Source organism: Coregonus lavaretus (genome assembly GCF_964263955.1).
Source record: "Coregonus lavaretus genome assembly, chromosome: 11".
In the NCBI taxonomy this organism is placed as follows: Eukaryota; Metazoa; Chordata; class Actinopteri; order Salmoniformes; family Salmonidae; genus Coregonus; species Coregonus lavaretus.
The window spans coordinates 50,865,049-50,885,407 of NC_139998.1; the positions used below are offsets into that span (position 1 = coordinate 50,865,049).

Below are 20,359 nucleotides of genomic sequence, written 5' to 3' on the forward strand. Positions count from 1 at the left end.
TTTCCCCCTCCTTGTTCATTGAATGAGAAGTGTGTGTGTGTGTGCTTTAAGCAATAATTTAATTATTTATATATGTTGATCAAGCCAACTATTCCCCACACACTAAACAGTGTAGTATCAAATTTGATTGTGTTTCTAATTCAGTGGTCTCCTCCCCCAGGCTTCAGCTTGGCACAGGACCTCCAGGGATCAGGGGAGTGCCAGTTCTCCTCCAGCCCAGAGGAGAGCATCTTCTTCCAGGTGAACAGCTTCGACCGCAGCCTGAGCCAGATGTCCTCTGTCTACACAGAGACATAGAGGACCTGATGCTGCCCTGGGTATCGCTATACGGGCGATGCATCTCAATAGTCTGAAGTGGCATCCATTCCTTGGTCTCCTTACAAGTTTGTTCTGATCTAAAGAAAACAATATAATTGAAAACAAGCTCTACTGCTTTAAAAACGACTCAGTCAGTAAAAACTCGAACATGACAGAGCTTCCTCCAGCCCCGCCGAACAGATTCCACATGGACTCCGATGCATCCAAATGGACACATGACCTACTCAAGCATTCCCTCCTCTTTCTCTCTCCCTCTCTCTTTCTTTCTACATCGTTCAATCTACTAAAGACTGAAATGTAGAAAAATATATAATTTTGCGTTGTTTTTGCAGTGGATGAAATGCCTTGTTTTTGTTTATTTGTTTAGATTGTCTAAAGATATTTCTGGAAAGGTAAAAGGAGGGGTGGTGGATGGTCATACATGAAATATTCTGGAACACAGTCAAATCTACTTTATCATGTGTATAAATGTACAGTTTGTTTAAAGCAGTCTTTTGAATGTTTGTTATTTCCAAGTTTAAGAAATAAATAATTGTACAATAACACGAAATTGTGACTTTTTAATGTTATATGATGTACTGTTTTATCGTTTTTGTTTTATATGTAATGTAAGTGCCTTAATGTGTTTGGACCCCAGGAAGAGTAGCTGCTGCCTTGGCAACAGTTAATGGGGGTCCCTAATAAATACAAATATCTTATGGCCACAGAACTATCACAACTGCAGGGTAATTCCATGTCAATAAAAGAAGACTGTTTTAAGTATCGGAGGAGCATTCAAACAAAACAGTGGTCATGTATTCTTCTCCTTTTCCTTAAAGCCTTGCTTGGTGATATAACATGGTTATAGCACCAAGTACAGCATCTATGCCTCAAATAACTAAAGCACAATATATCTGCTATAATGTTAAATGAATATCCAAGATAAAAGCAGCAGCACTACATAAAGTAACGTATGTGAAGTTGCAGACAAATTAGACAGTGGTGAACAGTTCGACACACCGGTAAGAGGAACACCAACCATAGACAGACTCTGCCCTCTTGTGAGCATTCTCAACTTTTCACCGTAACATTATGAAAAGGAATGCAGTGGTATTGAGACAACTTGTAATCCCTGTTCTCTCGCACCCTCTCTCTCTCTCTCTCTCTCATGAATGACAGATGTTTCCATAGGTTCACAGCCAGTTAAAGACAATCAATAAGTAGATACCATAGACCAGGGTTTCCCAAACTCGGTCCTGGGGCCCCCTGGGTGCACATTTTGGTTTTGCCATAGAACTACACATATGAAAAAAAATAAAAAGGGAAATTATTTGAATCAGCTGTGTAATGCTAGTGCAAAAACCAAAACATGCACTTCTCTGGGTCCATCAGGACCAAGTTTGGGAAATGCTGCCATAGGGCATATTGTAGGAGGCTTCACATAAATACATCTCCAGATAATGTTTTGAAAAATGTTTAAATTGACAGTGAATTGAATTCAGGTACAGTAAGACACAATGTGTGATTATGGATATAATAATGATAAAAAAATCATCATTTGGTGTGTGCTTATATTTGTCCTATTCAATTGGAAATGTGTTTTTCTGCATATCCCAACTCCGCCTGAGACACCCTCGGAGACACCCTCGGGGTCACGGCCATATCCTTTACGTCTTCTTGATCTTCCTGCTGAGGTAACTCTGATAGTAGAAGTTGCTGAAGAGAAGGATGAGGCTGACACAGTAGAAAAACACATAGGCATTCATGGAGTCTGGGAAGTTACACTCAGTGAAGAGGTTGTAGCCCGTGTGAGTGGCCAGCAGGACAAACTGGAGCTGAAACCACCGTGAGGAGAACAATTGGTTCAGATTCAGACAGTTTTGGAGGTATAACTTTCTCTGAAAAATCTCTGTTCATAATCACATGATCTGTTTTCTACCACTCATAAGGCCTAGATTTAATCCGTTCAGCGTTAACCCGATATAACCGACAACTGCATAGCATATGATTGCTTTTGTTTAGGTGATGTAGGAGGTGTAACTGTGTTAGAGCTGTCAAATCCACAATTGTCTCCAAGTGTTATACATTTTTACATTTTACATTTACATTACATTTTAGTCATTTAGCAGACGCTCTTATCCAGAGCGACTTACAGTTTGTGAGTGCATAAATCTTTTCATACTGGCCCCCCGTGGGAAACGCACCCACAACCCTGGCGTTGCAAGCGCCATGCTTATACCTGTCGCGGACATCGCCATTGGATGCACCATGTCGCATTAATAGAAATCCAATTCAGAAGTGATACAAGTACGAACACTGGAATGTGTGATGTAATATACACCTCCACTAGGCTGATATAAATCCTTAGCTTATCGTACCTCTTAAGGATCGTACTATTTTTTTCAATTTGCGCCTAAAATGATCTAACTGCCTGTAGCTCAGGACCTGAAGCAAGGATATGCATATTCTTGGTATCAATTGAAATTAAACACTTTGAAGTTTGTGGAAATGTGAAATGAATATAGGAGAATAACACATTAGATCTGGTAAAAGAAAATACAAACAAAAAAACATGCGTTTTATTTTATTTTTTGCATCAGCTTTGAAATGGAAGAGAAAGGCCAGAGAGTGATGTAGGAATCTAGGTGTAATTTAGCTGTTGTTCCCAAGATGGCAGCATTATGTGTGAAAAGTTTCAGACTGATCCAGTGAAGGATTACATCACTACACAATATTTTGTGGGTGGAGCCTGAGACAGCAGGGGGTCAAAAAACTGTAGAACCCAGTTCCTCACAAGTACTTCCTGTTGAACAAGGAAGAGCTCGGATTTGTTGTTTTTAAAGTGTATTGGGAAGTTCTTTGTAGCTAGCTAACTTTTTAGGTTGGATCCCGCAACACAGTTGGCATCAGTTGCTGGGATTGCTAGTCTCTGTCCAGTGATCTTTTCGACCAAGGACAGGTCTGAGGAGCTATTTGGCGTTGCAGCTAGCCTACGCCAGGTTTGTGGGTTCGATTCCCACAGGGGGCCAGTATGAAAAATGTATGCACTCACTAACTGTAAGTCGCTCTGGGTAAGAGCGTCTGCCAAAATGACTAAAATGTAAAATGTAGCAGGGTTTTCTTGAGGGCTTGAACGCAGCCTGCAACGCGGTTAGCCATTGTGGCTGGGACCGTGGATTGTCCCGGGTTTGTGGATGTCTAGATCCCTGTTGTTTGTTGTTTTCAATCTTCCCTGTGACCTGCCCTGTCTGGAATTGCGAGGAGTAACAGCGTAACCTACGTTGCTAGCTACCATGACAAAGACCAAAGCCGGCGGGAGTACTGTTGTCGAGGACAGTGGTGTCTCTCTATCACACGTGAAGGATCTTTTAAATGAACAAAAAGAGTTCTACAAGCAGTTGTTACAACAACAAGAAGATAGCTTCAAGTGCTTTGTCCAAATACTGGTGGATTCGACTAATAAAATAATGGACGACCTGACCAGAGAGGCCCAGCACCTGAAGAACAGTTTGTAGTTCTCCCAGTGTCAGCTGGATGAGTTGAAACGGGAGAACGGCAAGATTACAGCAATCTGTAAGTCATTGAGAGAGGACATCAGTTCTGTCTGTGAATCCATGATAACAATGACGGATAAATCAGACTCGAAGGACAATCAAGGCGTAACAACATGGTTGTGGACGGAATTGCAAAATCTCCATGAGACCTGGACGGAGTCTGAGGACAAAGTGAGGGAAATGATCTCTGAGAAATTGAAGATGGACCAGGAAAATTGAGCTGGAGCGCGCCCAATAACTTGCTAACATCCGCTAACATTCATATATTAGCCATTTCTGAGACTCACTTAGATCATTCATTTGATGATACAGCAGTAGCAATACAAGAATATAACATCTATAGAAGAGACAGAAATGCTTATGGGGCAGGTGTTGCTGTATATATTCAGAGACATATCCCTGTACTGCTTAGAGAAGATCTTATGTCAAGTGTTATCGAAGTGTTGTGGTTGCAGGTTCACTTGCCACATCTAAAGCCTTTTCTTTTGGGGTGTTGCTATAGGCCACCAAGTGCGAACAGTCAGTATTTAAATAATATGTGTGAAATGCTTGATAGTGTATGTGATGTAAACAGAGAGGTCTACTTTCTTGGGGACCTGAATATTGACTGGTTTTCATCAAGCTGTCCGCTCAAGAGGAAGCTTCTTACTTTAACCAGTGCCTTTAATCTGGTTCAGGTTATTAATCAACCTACCAGGGTGTTTACAAACACTACAGGAACAAGATCATCCACATGTATCGATCACATTTTTACTAATACTGTATACATTTGTTCTAAAGCTGTATCCGTACCCATTGGATGCAGTGATCACAATATAGTGGCTATATCCAGGAAAGCCAAAGTTCCAACAGCTGGGCCTAAAATAGTGCATAAGAGATCATACAAAATATTTTGCTGTGACTCATATTTGGATGATGTAAAACATATTTGTTGGTCTGATGTGATTAATAAGGAGCATCCAGATGCTGCACTTCATAAATGTATTAAATTGCTTCTTCCAATTATTGATAAACATGCACCTGTTAGGAAACTGACTGTTAGAACTGTTAAGGCTCAATGGATTGATGAGGAATTGAACAACTGTATGGTTGAAAGAGATGGGACAAAAGGAGTGGCTAATAAGTCTGGCTGCACATCTGACTGGTTGACTTACTGCAAATTGAGAAATTATGTGACTAAACTCTACAAAAAGAAGAAGAAACTGTATCATGAAGCCAAGATCAATGATATAAAGAAATGAAATGATGGGTAGAAAGACAAATTCTACACCATCTTTCATCGAATCAGATGGCTTATTTGATGTTGCCAATTATTTTAATTATTACTTCATTGGCAAAGTGGGCAAACTTAGGCAGGAAATGCCAACAATGAACAGTGAGCCATCGTATTCATGCATAAAAAAAACAAATAATGAAAGAAAAGCATTGCAAGTTTGAATTTTGTAAAGTTAGTGTGGGAGATGTGGAAAAGTTATTGTTATTGATCAATAATGACAAACCTCCTGGCATTGACTTAGATGGAAAGATACTGAGGATGGTAGAGGACTCTATAGCCACTCCTATCTGTCATATCTTTAATCTGAGCCTAGATGAAAGTCTTTGTCCGCAGGCCAGGAGGGAAGCCAAAGTAATTCCACTACCCAATAATGGTAAAGCGGCCTTTACTGGTTCTAACAGTAGACCTATAAGCTTGCTGCCAGCTCTTAGCAAACTGTTGGAAAAAATGGTGTTTGACCAAATACAATGCTATTTACATTGACATTTTAGTCATTTAGCAGATGCTCTTATCCAGAGTGACTTACAGTTCTCTGTAAACAAATTAACAACAGACTTTCAACATGCTTAAAGGGAAGGGCACTCAACATGTACTGCACTGACACAAATGACTGATGATTGGTTGAAAGAAATTGATAATAAGAAGATTGTGGGAGCTGTACTGTTAGATTTCAGTGCAGCCTTTGATATTATTGACCATAATCTGTTGTTGAAAAAACGTATGTGTTATGGCTTTTCAACCTCTGCCATATCATGGATTCATAGCTATCTATCTAATAGAACTCAGTTTTCTTTAATGGAAGCTTCTCTAATGTCAAACATGTAAAGTGTGATGTACCACAGGGCAGCTCTCTAGGCCCTCTACTCTTTTCAATTTTTACCAATGACCTGCCACTGGCATTAAACAAAGCATGTGTGTCCATGTATGCTGATGATTCAACCATATACGCATCAGCAACCACAGCTAATGAAGTCACAAAAACCTTTAACAAAGAGTTGCAGTCTGTTTTGGAATGGGTGGCCACTAATAAACTGGTCCTGAACATCTCTAAAACTAAGAACATTGTATTTGGTACAAATCATTCCCTAAGTTCTAGACCTCAGCTGAATCTGGTAATGAATGGTGTGGCTGTTGAACAAGTTGAGGAGACTAAATTACTTGGTGTTACCTTAGATTGTAAACTATCATGGTCAAAACATACAGATTCAATGGTTGTAAAGATGGGGAGAGGTCTGTCCGTAATAAAGAGATGCTCTGCTTTTTTGACACCACACTCCAAAAAGCAAGTTCTGCAGGCTCTAGTTTTGTCTAATATTAATTATTGTCCAGTCGTGTGGTCCAGTGCTGCAAGGAAAGACCTAGTTAAGCTGCAGCTGGTCCAAAACAGAGCGGCACGTCTTGCTCTTCATTGTAATCAGAGGGCTTATATAAATACTATGCATGCCAGTCTCTCTTGGCTAAGAGTTGAGGAGAGACTGACTGCATCACTTCTTCTTTTTATAAGAAACATTAATGTGTTGAAAATCCCAAATTGTTTGCACAGTCAACTTACAACCAGCTCTGACACACACACTTACCCCACCAGACGTCTTTTCACAGTCCCCAAATCAAAAAAGCGTACAGTATTATATAGAGCCATTATTGCATGGAACTCCATTCCATCTCATATTCCTCAAATAAACAGCTAACCTGGTTTAAAAAAACAGATAAAGCAACACCTCACGGCACAACGCCTCTCCCCTATTTGACCTAGATAGTTTGTGTGTATGTATTTCTGTCCTTGAGCTGTTCTTGTCTATTAATGTTTTGTATTATGTCATGTTTCATGTTTGAGTGGACCCCAAGAAGAGTAGCTGCTGATTTTGCAACAGCTAATGGGGATCCTAATAAAATACCAAATACCTACATTTGAATATAAAAATTGATTTTATCAACCAAAACTCTGCTACAAATCAGAGCAAGATTACTGAATGTAAGTACATTATTTACCTTCAGAGGTGAATGTTTCAAACCAGTTGCCGTGTCAAAAGTGTTTTGTTGTTGTGCGCTATCCTCAAACAATAGCATGGTATTTCTTTAGCTGTAATAGCTACTGTAAATTGGACACTGCAGTTAGATTAACAAGAATTTAAGCTTTCTGCACATATAAGACATGTCTATGTCCCGGAATGTTGGCTGTTGTTTACAACGCCATTCTAGTCACATATCGCATATTGAGCAGCAACCGTCCTGGTATAAGGACACCGATCCTGTAGAGGTTAATGGTTTTCACTTTGAGTGTCATGGTTTCTATATAGTCATTCTGAACTATTAATGCGGGTGGGATTTAAGGATGGGTGTGGTTTCTTGACAATGACCACAAGAGCAGCCACTCACCGATTTGACAACTCTAACAGTTACACCTCCGACATCGCCTAACCAAAAGCGGGTTAACACTGAACTGATTGAATCTAGGCCTTAATCCCAATACTATCGAAGCTTCTGTAGTAGCCAACCAATTCACAAACCCCAGATGTATCCCTTTTGCTTAAACCCCACTAGATGTATGCAGAGCTGAAGATAGAGCCACTCACCAGCTGAAGTGAGGTCAGATAGCGTTTCCACCATAAGTACTTCTGCATGTGAGGCCCAAGGGCAGCCAGTCCATAGTAGGAGTACATCACGGTGTGGACGAAGGTGTTGAGAAGGCCAATGCAGAACGCTAGGAGAGACAGGAACACAAAACATCTCAACTATCTGTTGCACAACATCATGCATGGTATGGACAATTTGCTAGGACCCCATTAATAATTTTACATTTAAATTTTAGTCATTTAGCAGACACTCTTATTCAGAGCGACTTACAATGAATATGTATATTTGTAAGTCTACCAGGTGCCTACCAGGTGATGATAAGTGCCAACAGAGAGTTGATAAAACATCTTATAAGACGTTAATTAAACAAATGTATGGCAGCCCTGAAACATAACATATGCGTTGATACAGAGCATTAACGAGTAGGATCCAGAGTTTTTCCTGGTCAGGAAGACATGTGATCAGAAAGAACTCCTGGTCTTCGTACTGCTAGACTTACATTGGCCTCCAGCCAGGTACTTTGCCCCTGCCCACCAGTTGAAGATCATGGTGGCATGGTGATAGACATGCAGGAAGGTCAGCTGACTGTTCTTCTTCCTCAGGATGAAGAACACCTGTCAATGGAGAGTTTGGAATGGGTTTGAAATGGATTTCCAGTGTTTCACATGAGTCTGACGCTAATCCTGGGTCATATTGATTAATGCACACCGTAGGAAAACGTTTTGCAACGGAACACGTTTCCTGGACAAGTAGTCCCCATTTCAGTTTGTTTTCTTCTGTTCGGTGCCTAGTGAATATGACCCTGATTTTCAATGTGTTTTACCGTGTCAGCCAGTTCTATGACCTTAGAGAAGAAAAACCACCAGCATGCTTTGGCCATCTGGTGAAACAAACAGACAGAGACAGTTATCCACTGTTATGGCCAGGGCTTTGGGACAGTCTTCAGAGATGGAATAGATATGTGTACTATTTGCGGGCATTTGCCAGTTAGGTCAACTATATCCTATATGAGAGGTCCAACGGTTTGTGTACAGTAGGGACTTTTCAGACGCACTCTTACCCTCATTGCCAGTGGGCTAGTACTGTAATCCACAGGTTGACACAGGTAACTGTATTTAGACAGCATGGACGTGACCAAGAACTGCAACATCAAAACCCTTATAGGTCAGGTGAAACATATCATTATAAAACACAATTAGGCCCATTTCTGTGGCTGCTGAACACACACACACACACACACGTTTAAAGAGAAATCCACTCATTTTGATGAGGGTTGGAGCACACCTCATGGAACATGTAGACAGACAGACAGACCATGGCGAAGTTGTAGACAATGAGCACAGCCTTGAGGTCAACAGGTTCCCTGTGTTTCATCAGCTTGGGCCCAGCCCAGACCACACCGAGATAGAGGAGGACTATAGAAGCCACTGGCATGGGTGAGTAGACCAGTAACCATGGATCTGTCCTCTTATCTGGAAGACAACATGGTAGGCCACTGTATTAATCTCACTTGTAAAATGCTCATATTCTGTTAACTCATACCCAATTAATGTTGTTGACTCGTCCTGTACTTTTGTATTTTTAATGACCGGTATACGCTCACACCATTCTGTTGTTGGGGTACGCCCACAACTTTTTATACTGAACAAAAATATAAACGCAACATGTAGAGTGTTGGTCCCATGTTTCATGAGCTGAAATAAAAGATCCCAGAAATGTTCCATACTCACAAAACGCTTATTTCTCTTCTTTTTTTTAACAAATTTGTTTACATCCCTTTTAGTGAGCATTTCTCCTTTGCCAAGATAATCCATCCACCTGACAGGTGTGCCATCTCAAGAAGCTGATTAAAAGGCATGATCATTACACAGGTGCACCTTGTGCTGGGGACAATAAAAGGCCACTCACGTGCAGTTTTGTCACACAACACAATGCCACAGATGTCTCAAGTTGAGGGAGCATGCAATTAGCATGCTGACTGCAGGAATGTCCACCAGAGCTGTTGCCAGATAATTTAATGTTCATTTCTCTACCATAAGCCGCCTCCAACGTCGTTTTAGAGAATTTGGCAGTACGTCCAACCGGTCTCACAACCGCAGACCACGTGTAACCACGCCAGCCCAGGACCTCCACATCCGGCTTCTTCATCTGCCGGATCGTCTAAGACCAGCCACCCGGACAGCTGATGAAACTGAGGAGTATTTCTGCCTGTAATGAAGCCCTTTTGTGGGGAAAAACTCATTCTGATTGTCTGGGCCTTGCTCCCCAGTGGGTGGGCCAGTCTCCCAAGAGGGTGGGCCTATGCCCTCCCAGGCCCACCCATGGTTGTGCCCCTGCCCAGTCATGTGAAATCCATAGATTAGGGCCTAATGAATTTATTTCAACTGACTGATTTCCTTATATGAACTCTAACTCAGTAAAATCTTTGAAATTGTTGCATGTTGCGTTTATATTTTTGTTCAGTATAACATACTTGATTACCATTTATTGGAAGGAAAACTGTTTCACTCATATTGTCATTAATTATAGGTCATATTTCATAGAAAATCAGGAAACAATGGACAGTGTAGACCCACTGGACAGTACTAATAAACAGCAGACACATTTACATTTGAGTCATTTAGCAGACGATCTTATCTAGAGTGACTTACAGTCAGTGCATTCAGCACAGTATATTTGTAGTACTAGTATTACAGTGCCGGGATTTTCTCTATTTTTGCATATATTTGACTCTAAATGTTATCAGATCTTCAACCAAAACCTAATATTAGATAAAGGGAACCTGAGTTTATAAATAACAAAAACTATTGCTACTTACACTACATGGCTAAAAGTATAAGAACTACCCTTTAAATTAGTGGATTCGGCTGTTTCAGCTACACCCGTTGCTGACAGGTGTATAAAATCGAGCACACAGCCATGCAATCTCCATAAACAAACATTGGCAGTAGAATAGCCCGTACTGAAGAGCTCAGTGACTTTCAACGTGGCACCATCTTAGGATGCCACCTTTCCCACAAGTCAGTTCGTCAAATTTTTGCCCTGCTAGAGCTGCCCCGGTCAACTGTAAGGGCTGTTATTGTGAAGTGGAAATGTCTAGGAGCAACAACGGCTCAGCCGCGAAGTGGTAGGTCACACAAGCTCACAAAACGGGACTGCCGAGTGCTGAAGCACGTAGCGTGTAAAAATCGTCTGTCTTCGGTTGCAACACTCACTACAGAGTTCCAAACTGCCTCCGGAAGCAATGTCAGCACAATAACTATTAGTCGGGAGCTTCATGAAAAGGGTTTCAATGGCCGAGCAGCTGCACACAAGCCTAAGATCACAATGCGCAATGCCAAGCGTTGGCTGGAGTGGTGTAAAGCTCGCCACCATTGGACTCTGGAGCAGTGGAAACGCATTCTCTGGAGTGATGAATCTTGCTTCAAATCAAATTTTATTGGTCACATGCGCCGAATACAACAGGTGCAGACATTACAGTGAAATGCTTACTTACAGCCCTTAACCAACAGTGCATTTATTTTTTACAAAAAAAGTAAAAATAAAACAACAACAAAAAAAGTGTTGAGAAAAAAAGAGCAGAAGTAAAATAAAATAACAGTAGGGAGGCTATATATACACAGGGGGGTACCGGTGCAGAGTCAATGTGCGGGGGCACCGGCTAGTTGAGATAGTTGAAGTAATATGTACATGTGGGTAGAGTTAAAGTGACTATGCATAAATAATTAACAGAGTAGCAGCAGTGTAAAAGGATGGGGTGGGGGGGCAGTGCAAATAGTCCGGGTAGCCATGATTAGCTGTTCAGGAGTCTTATTGCTTGGGGGTAGAAGCTGTTGAGAAGTCTTTTGGACCTAGACTTGGCACTCCGGTACCGCTTGCCGTGCGGTAGCAGAGAGAACAGTCTATGACTAGGGTGGCTGGAGTCTTTGACAATTTTGAGGGCCTTCCTCTGACACCGCCTGGAATAGAGGTCCTGGATGGCAGGAAGCTTGGCCCCAGTGATGTACTGGGCCGTACGCACTACCCTCTGTAGTGCCTTGCGGTCGGCGGCCAAGCAGTTGCCATACCAGGCAGTGATGCAACCAGTCAGGATGCTCTCGATGGTGCAGCTGTAGAAATTTTTGAGGATCTGAGGACCCATGCCAAATCTTTTCAGTCTCCTGAGGGGGAATAGGCTTTGTCGTGCCCTCTTCACAACTGTCTTGGTGTGTTTGGACCATGATAGTTCGTTGGTGATGTGGACACCAAGGAACTTGAAGCTCTCAACCTGTTCCACTACAGCCCCGTCGATGAGAATGGGGGCGTGCTCAGTCCTATTTTTTTTCCCTGTAGTCCACAATCATCTCCTTTGTCTTGGTCACGTTGAGGGAGAGGTGGTTGTCCTGGCACCACACGGCCAGGTCTCTGACCTCCTCCCTATAGGCTGTCTCATCGTTGTCGGTGATCAGGCCTACCACTGTTGTGTCGTCGGCAAACTTAATGATGGTGTTGGAGTCGTGCCTGGCCATGCAGTTATGGGTGAACAGAGAGTACAGGAGGGGACTGAGCACGCACCCCTGAGGGGCCCCCGTGTTGAGGATCAGTGTGGCAGATGTGTTGTTACCTACCCTTACCACCTGGGGGCGGCCCGTCAGGAAGTCCAGGATCCAGTTGCAGAGGGAGGTGTTTAGTCCCATGATCCTTAGCTTAGTGATGAGCTTAGAGGGCACTATGGTGTTGAATGCTGAGCTGTAGTCAATGAATAGCATTCTCACGTAGGTGTTCCTCTTGTCCAGGTGGGAAAGGGCAATGTGGAGTGCAATAGAGATTGCATCATCTGTGGATCTGTTGGGGCGGTATGCAAATTGGAGTGGGTCTAGGGTTTCTGGGATAATGGTGTTGATGTGAGCCATGACCAGCCTTTCAAAGCACTTCATGGCTACAGACGTCAGTGCTACGGGTCGATAGTCATTTAGGCAGGTTATCTTAGAGTCCTTGGGCACGGGGACTATGATGGTCTGCTTGAAACATGTTGGTATTACAGACTCAGTCAGGGACATGTTGAAAATGTCAGTGAAGACACTTGCCAGTTGGTCAGCACATGCTCGGAGTACACGTCCTGGTAATCCGTCTGGCCCTGCGGCCTTGTGAATGTTGACCTGCTTAAAAGTCTTACTCACGTCGGCTACGGAAAGCGTGATCACATAGTCATCCGGAACAGCTGGTGCTCTCATGCATGCTTCAGTGTTGCTTGCCTCGAAGCGAGCATAGAAGTGGTTTAGCTCGTCTGGTAGGCTTGTGTCACTGGGCAGCTCGCGGCTGTGCTTCCCTTTGTAGTCTGTAATAGTTTTCAAGCCCTGCCACATCCGACGAGCGTCAGAGCCAGTGTAGTACGATTCAATCTTAGTCCTGTATTGACTCTTTGCCTGTTTGATGGTTCGTCGGAGGGCATAGCGGGATTTCTTATAAGCGTCCGGGTTAGAGTCCCGTTCCTTGAAAGCGGCAGCTCTACCCTTTAGCTCAGTGCGGATGTTTCCTGTAATCCATGGCTTCTGGTTGGGGTATGTACGTACGGTCACTGTGGGGATGACATCATCGATGCACTTATTGATGAAGCCAGTGACTGATGTGGTGTACTCCTCAATGCTGTCTGAAGAATCCCGGAACATGTTCCAGTCTGTGCTAGCAAAACAGTCCTGTAGCTTAGCATCTGCGTCATCTGACCACTTTTTTATTAACCGAGTCACTTGTGCTTCCTGCGTTTGTTTTTGCTTATAAGCAGGAATCAAAAGGATAGAGTTATGGTCAGATTTGCCAAATGGAGGGCGAGGGAGAGCTTTGTATGCGTCTCTGTGTGTGGAGTAAAGGTGGTCTAGAGTTTTTTTTCCTCTGGTTGCACATTTAACATGCTGGTAGAAATTAGGTAGAATGGATTTAAGTTTCCCTGCATTAAAGTCCCCGGCCACTAGGAGCGCTGCATCTGGATGAGCGTTTTCCTGTTGATTTATGGCCTTGTACAACTCATTCAGTGCAATCTTAATGCCAGCATTGGTTTGTGGTGGTAAATAGACAGCTATGAAAAATATAGATGAAAACTCTCTTGGTAAATAGTGTGGTCTACAGCTTATCATAAGATACTCTACCTCAGGCGAGCAAAACCTCGAGACTTCCTTAGTATTTGATTTTGTGCACCAGCTGTTGTTTACAAATATACACAGACCGCCACCCCTTGTCTTACCGGAGTCAGCCGTTCTATCCTGCCGATGTAGCGTATAGCCCGCTAGCTGTATGTTATCCATGTCGTCGTTCAGCCACGACTCGGTGAAACATAAGATTTAACAGTTTTTAATGTCCCGTTGGTAGGATAACCGTAATCTTAGGTCATCCAATTTGTTATCCAATGATTGAAGATTGGCTAATAGGATTGATGGAAGAGGCAGTTTACTCGCTCGCCATCGGATCCTTACAAGGCACCCCGATCTACGTCCACGATATCTCCGTCTCTTCCTCACGCGAATGACGGGGATTTGGGCCTTGTCGGGTGTCTGTATGATATCCTTCGCGGCCTCCTCGTTGAAGAAAAAATCTTCGTCCAATACGAGGTGAGTAATCGCTGTCCTGATATCCAGAAGCTCTTTTTGGTTATAAGAGACGATGGCAGAAACATTATGTACAAAATAAATTACAAATAACGCGGAAAAACACACATAATAGTACAAATGGTTAGAGGGCTATAAAACGGCAGCCATCTTCTCCGGCGCTGTTCTTCTTGATCTTCACCATCTGACAGTCCGATGGACAAATCAGGGTTTGGCAGATGCCAGGAGAACGCTACCTGCCCGAATGCATAGTGCCAACTGTAAAGTTTGGTAAAGGAGGAATAATGGTCCGGGCTGTTTTTCATGGTTCAAGCTATGCCCCTTATTTCCAGTGAAGTGAAATCATAACACTACAGCATACAATGACCTTCTAGACGATTCTGCACTTCCAACTTTGTGGTAACAGTTTGGGGAAGGCCCTTTCCTGTTTCAGCATGACAATGCCCCCGTGCACAAAGCGAGGTCCATACAGAAATGATTTGTCGAGATTGGTGTGGAAGAACTTGACTGGCCTGCACAGAGCACTGACCTCAACCCCATCGAACATCTTTGGGATGAATTGGAACACCGACTGTGAGCTAGGCCTAATCGCCCAACATCAGTGCCCGACCTCACTAATGCTTGTGGCTGAATGGACGCAAGTCCCCGCAGCAATGGTCCAACATCTAGTGGAAAGCCTTCCCAGAAGAGTGGAGGCTGTTTAAGCAGAAAAGGGGGGACATTTACATTTTAGTCATTTAGCAGACGCTCTTATACAGAGCGACTTACAGTTAGTGAGTGCATACATTTTCATACTGGCCCCCCGTGGGAAACGAACCCACAACCCTGGCGTTGCAAGCGCCATGCTCTACCAACTGAGCTACAGGGGACCAACTCCATATTAATGGCCATGATTTTGGAATGAGATGTTTGACGAGCAGATGTCCACATACTTTTGTCCATGTAGTGTATTTTTAAATTTTAATTAACAAATGTTATGCAACACCCAATTCCCCTGCGTAAAAAAGTAATTGCCCCCTTTCAATCTATAACTGGTTATGCTACTTTTAGCTGCAATGACTGCAACCAAACGCTTCCTGTAGTTGTTGATCAGTCTCACATCGCTGTGGAGGAATTTTGGCCCACTCTTGCATGCAGAACACCTTTAACCTCTATGGGATCGGTGTCCTGTATACAGGACGGTTGAGCTAACGTGCGCTAATATAATTAGCATGACTGTTGTAAGTAACAGCAAACTTTCCAGGACATAGACATGTCTTATATGGGCAGAAAGCTTAAATTCTTGTTAATCTAACTGCACTGTCCAATTTACAGTAGCTATTACAGTGAAAAAATACCATGCTATTGTTTGAGGAGAGTGCACAACAACAAAAAACGTATCATGGCAACTGGTTTGATACATTCACCTCTGAAGGTAAATAATGTACTTACATTCAGTAATCTTGCTCTGATTTGTCATCCTAAGGGTCCCAGAGCTAAAATGTAGCATAGTTTTGTTTGATAAAATCAATTTTTATATTCAAATGTAGGAACTGGGTTCTACAGTTTGAACCCCTGCTGTCTCTGGCTCCACACCCATCCCGCCCGGCTATCTAGATGTGTGAAAGTTAGTGTATAAGCTAATGATCCATCATATATGACATTCCTGGGAGTGTGTAAACTTACATTTTGTATTACCATATAATTTTTGTATGTTCTCATTTTGACATTTGTAAAAAAAAAAAAAATTGTCATTTAGCAGACGCTCTTATCCAGAGCGACTTACAGTTAGAGTGCATCATTTTTTTCATACTGGTCCCCCGTGGGAAACGAACCCACAACCCTGGTGTTGCAAGCGCCATGCTCTACCAACTGAGCTACACGGGACTACTCTATAGTTATGTACTTAAATGTATGAATTGACCAATTCGGCACATTTGGGCAGACTTGATACAAAATAGTCCAGCATTGTAATGCTTCACTGGATCAATCTGAACCTTTGCACACCCACTACTGCCATCTAGTGGGCAACATCTAAATTGTGCCTACACTGCAATATTATATTGTGGCCTTTCTTTTGCATTTCAAAGATTTCCACAAACTTCAAAGTGTTTCCTTTCAAATGGTATCAAGAATATGCATATCCTTGCTTCAGGTCCTGAGCTACAGGCAGTTACATTTGGGTATGTCATTTTAGGCAAAAATTTGAAAAAAAAAGGGTCAGATCCTTAAGAGGTTAACTCAGCGACATTTGTGCGTTTCCAAGCACGAACTGATCATTTCAAGTCCTGCCACAACATCTCAATTGGGATTAGGTCTGGACTTCGACTAGACCATTCCAAAACTTATAATTTCTTGCTTTTTAGCCATTTTCATGTATCCTTGATTGTGTGTTTTGGATCATTGTCTTGCTGCACGACCCAGCTGCGCTTCAGCTCACAGACGGATGGCCTGACAGCCTAAAATTCTCCTGTAGAATTCTCTGATACAGAGCAGAATTCATGGTTAATTATATTAAGGCAAGTCATCCAGGTCCTGAGGCAGCAAAGCATCACCAAACCATGACACTATCACCACCATGCTTGACCGTCGGTATGAGGTTCTTACTGTGGAATGCAGTTTTTGGTTTTCACCAGGCATAATGGGACCCATGTCGTCCAAAAAGTTGACTCAAGTTTGCCAAAAATCACCTGAATGGTCATCAATACTCTTGGAAGAATGTTTTATGGACAGATGATTCAAAAGTATAACTTTTTGGACGACATGGGTCCCAATATGCCTGGCGAACCTTACACCAACGGTCAAGCATGGTGGTGGTAGTGTGACGGTTTGGGGATGCTTTGCTGCCTCAGGACCTGGACGACTTGCCTTAATAGAAGGAACCAATTCTACACGAAAATGTCAGGCCATCTGTCTGCGAGCTGAAGCTGAAGCGCAGCTGGGTCATGCAGCAAGACAATGATGCAAAACACACAATCAAGTCTACATGAAAATGGCTAAAAAGCAACACATCTTAAGTTTTGGAATGACCAAGTCAAAGTCCAGACCTAATCCCAATTGAGATGTTGTGGCAGCACTTGAAACAAGCAGTTCATGCTTGAAAACCCACAAATGTCGCTGAGTTACAGCAGTTCTGCATGGAAGAGTGGGCCAAAATTCCTCCACAGTGACGTGAGAGACTGATCAACAACTACAGGAAGCGTTTGGTTGGAGTCATTTCAGGTAAAGTTGGCACAACCAGTTATTGAGCGTAAGGGGGCAATTACTTTTTCACACATGGGCATTGGGTGTTGCATAACTTTGTTTATGAAATAAATATGTAATTGTTGTGTTATTTGTTCACTCAGGTTCCCTTTATCTAATATTAGGTTTTGGTTGAAGTTATGATTACATTCAGTATACAAAATATGCAAAAGTAGAGAAATTTAGAAAGGGGGCAAATACTTTTTCACGGCACTGTATACACTACTGGAGATGGATTGACCGTATATGTATTACATTCTGATATCTGTTGATTGTGTGAGAGAGGCTGATGTTGAATGTCCTACGAGTATCAATTGCAACTAGATAATCCAGTCCTGTGACATTCTGTGTTGTGAGCTGAATCGTAAAAAAGTCTAGTAAGTCTAGTAGGCCCCTATATTGTCAGTGGCCTATTATAAAAACTATACACAAGTTCTGAAATACCTCCATTCTCCAACATCCACTGGTGCAATGACTGAACGTTTTGCCATGCTGAAGCCATTTGACACTGTTGGAACAGAAAGTTAGTAATTGATTAAAGCTAGAATCCTTAATTAAAACAATTACGAAACTACCCACCTCCGTTTCGCTAAAAAGCTAAGGGATGGGGCTGGAGACATTTAACTACTCAAATTCCTAGACAGAGCTATGGATGCAAAGACTGACCATCCATGACATCAAATGCATTGTTTACATTTACGTTGTTTACAAACATTGGAGTAAAACAAGCTTATATTTTGAGTTCTGAACTAATTTCATGAGACATTTATAATTTATATTCTTCAAGAAGTTCAAAAATGGATGTAGCAACATTCACAACAACTGGGAACTTGGAGAAAAAAAAAAATCTCAGACTGGGAAAAATGGGTTTGTACGGTCATCCAACTCAGAAACTCGGGCATCATCCTAGAGCTCCGACTTCTCTGAGCAAAGATCACTGGGGTGTATTCATTATGCCAATTCTGTTGCAAAACGTTTTGCAACAGAAACAGTTTACTCCAAACAAAAACATTTTGCACGAAAATAAGAGTTTATATTGGACAAATTCAGGTAGGTCCCTACCCGTTTCATTCCTTTGTTCTTAAATGGTAAACGGTTTCCGTTGCAATAAGCTATTGAGAAAGGCTGCCATAGCAGGACCTGGCTCTCAAGAGAAGACAGGCTATGTGCACACTGCCCACAAAATGAGGTGGAAACTGAGCTGTACTTCCTGACCTCCTGCCAAATGTATGACCACATTAGATACACATATTTCCCTCAGATTACACAGACCCACAAAGAATTAGAAAACAAATCCAATTTTGATAAACTCCCTTATCTACTGGGTGAAAAACCAGTGTGCCATCACAGCAGCAATATGTGTGACCTGTTGCCACAAGAAAAGGGCAACCAGTGAAGAACAAACACTATTGTAAATAAAACCTATATTTATTTTCCCTTTTGTACTTTCACTATTTTCACATCGTTACACTGTATATAGCCATAATATGACTTCTGAAATGTCTCTATTCCTTTGGAACTTTTGTGAGTGTAATGTTTATTGTTCGTTTTTTATTGTTTATTTAACTTTTGTTTATTATCTATTTCACTTGCTTTGGCAATGTAAACATGTATGTTTCCCATGCCAATAAAGCCCTTTGAATTGAACTGAATTAGTAATGAATACACCCGATGTCACGATTTGTCCCATTCTGAGCTCGTTTTTACCGAGTTCCCAGTTGTCTTGAACGCGCCATAAGGATTCTCACTTTAAATCGCAATTGACGTCAGTCTTCCCATAACCAAGTTGGGAGATATAACACACAACAAGCAAAGCGTAGAATTCACAGTTTGTCATTTTGCATTCAAAAAATATACATCCTGGTCAGTCTGACACAATTCATTGAATCACCAAATAATGTGTGCATGTCTTGCACATTAGAGAGGCGCGGTAAAATCTCAAAGCATCTGACACACATTCAGTGGCCTTTGTTTCGGTCCATGTAAGGACATTACCATAAATATTACACCGTAAATTCATATACAATTACAAGCAAAGTTCAAATAAACTTCCAATATTTGTGCTAATATTTATCTAACGCTTTTCCGCCTGAATAAATACAATACATACAGAGCTGTGTTTAAATGAATGAACTGGACTCACCCGACAAAGCGTGGGACTTCCTTCTGAAAACTGGTGAAAATAGGCCTGCGCGACTTGCTCCACACAGCGTTTTGATTGGACACATTGGGGCAACAGCTACCCAGGCAGGTATTTCAAGTTCTTCAAGTTCGAGCATGTGTTCAGCAAGAGATAACCTAACGTAGCAGGTGCAGGAAGAGTAGCAAGATAAAAAAAAAACACACTGCCATCATATTTATGTAGGCCTACGTTTATTAAAAACCAAATCATAATGCTTCATATCCACAAACTGTTTTATAAATAAAATAATAGTATTTGCTCTCAAGTTAGAGGGATGATGGAAGGCTAAACATTAATTAAATATTAAATATAAAACAATATAAATTCTTCCAGCTTTACAGTAAGTATGCTCAATGCATGTTTATTGTGTATCTGAGGTAAAACGCACCAAAGCATATTTCATGCAACATATAGGAAAACAAACATTTTGTGGGTAGTGCTCAACATTCAACTCAAATAATGACAAACTTTTTGCATCCTAAAAAGTATTTCACTGATGGAATAAATGCCCAGACCAATTTGGAACTTGTGGTAGTTATCCAGAGAGCAACACACAGTAATAGTCATTGTACGGTACTTTATCAGCTTTGTCATTTTTTTTGTTTTTAAACGACCTTGTTACACACTGTGAGTAAGTATACGTTTGTCAAGATTCTTGTTTTGGGCTCTTGAAGTA

General features: G+C 41.9%; 2 protein-coding genes across 2 annotated transcripts in view; one reads left to right on the top strand and one right to left on the bottom strand.

Moving 5' to 3' along the window:
• Positions 1 to 861, top strand: part of glis1b (GLIS family zinc finger 1b) — a gene marked incomplete at its 5' end in the record, with an annotated part of 50,690 nt that extends 49,829 nt beyond the window's left edge. The window contains one exon of the mRNA XM_084172095.1: positions 161 to 861. Coding sequence (XP_084028221.1) covers positions 161 to 297 — 137 coding nt within the window. The 3' untranslated portion in view covers positions 298 to 861. The remainder of the gene's footprint in view (positions 1 to 160) is intronic.
• Positions 756 to 19,685, bottom strand: elovl8b (ELOVL fatty acid elongase 8b). The gene is made up of 8 exons (XM_084171660.1): positions 19,645 to 19,685; positions 17,946 to 18,009; positions 8,986 to 9,173; positions 8,762 to 8,842; positions 8,525 to 8,581; positions 8,201 to 8,315; positions 7,701 to 7,828; positions 756 to 2,132 (listed from the first exon to the last, which is right to left on the bottom strand). The coding sequence occupies exons 2-8, from the start codon at positions 18,001 to 18,003 to the stop codon at positions 1,965 to 1,967; spliced, it is 795 nt and encodes a 264-aa protein (XP_084027786.1). The 5' UTR covers positions 18,004 to 18,009; positions 19,645 to 19,685; the 3' UTR covers positions 756 to 1,964.
• Positions 19,686 to 20,359: the final 674 nt, after the last annotated feature.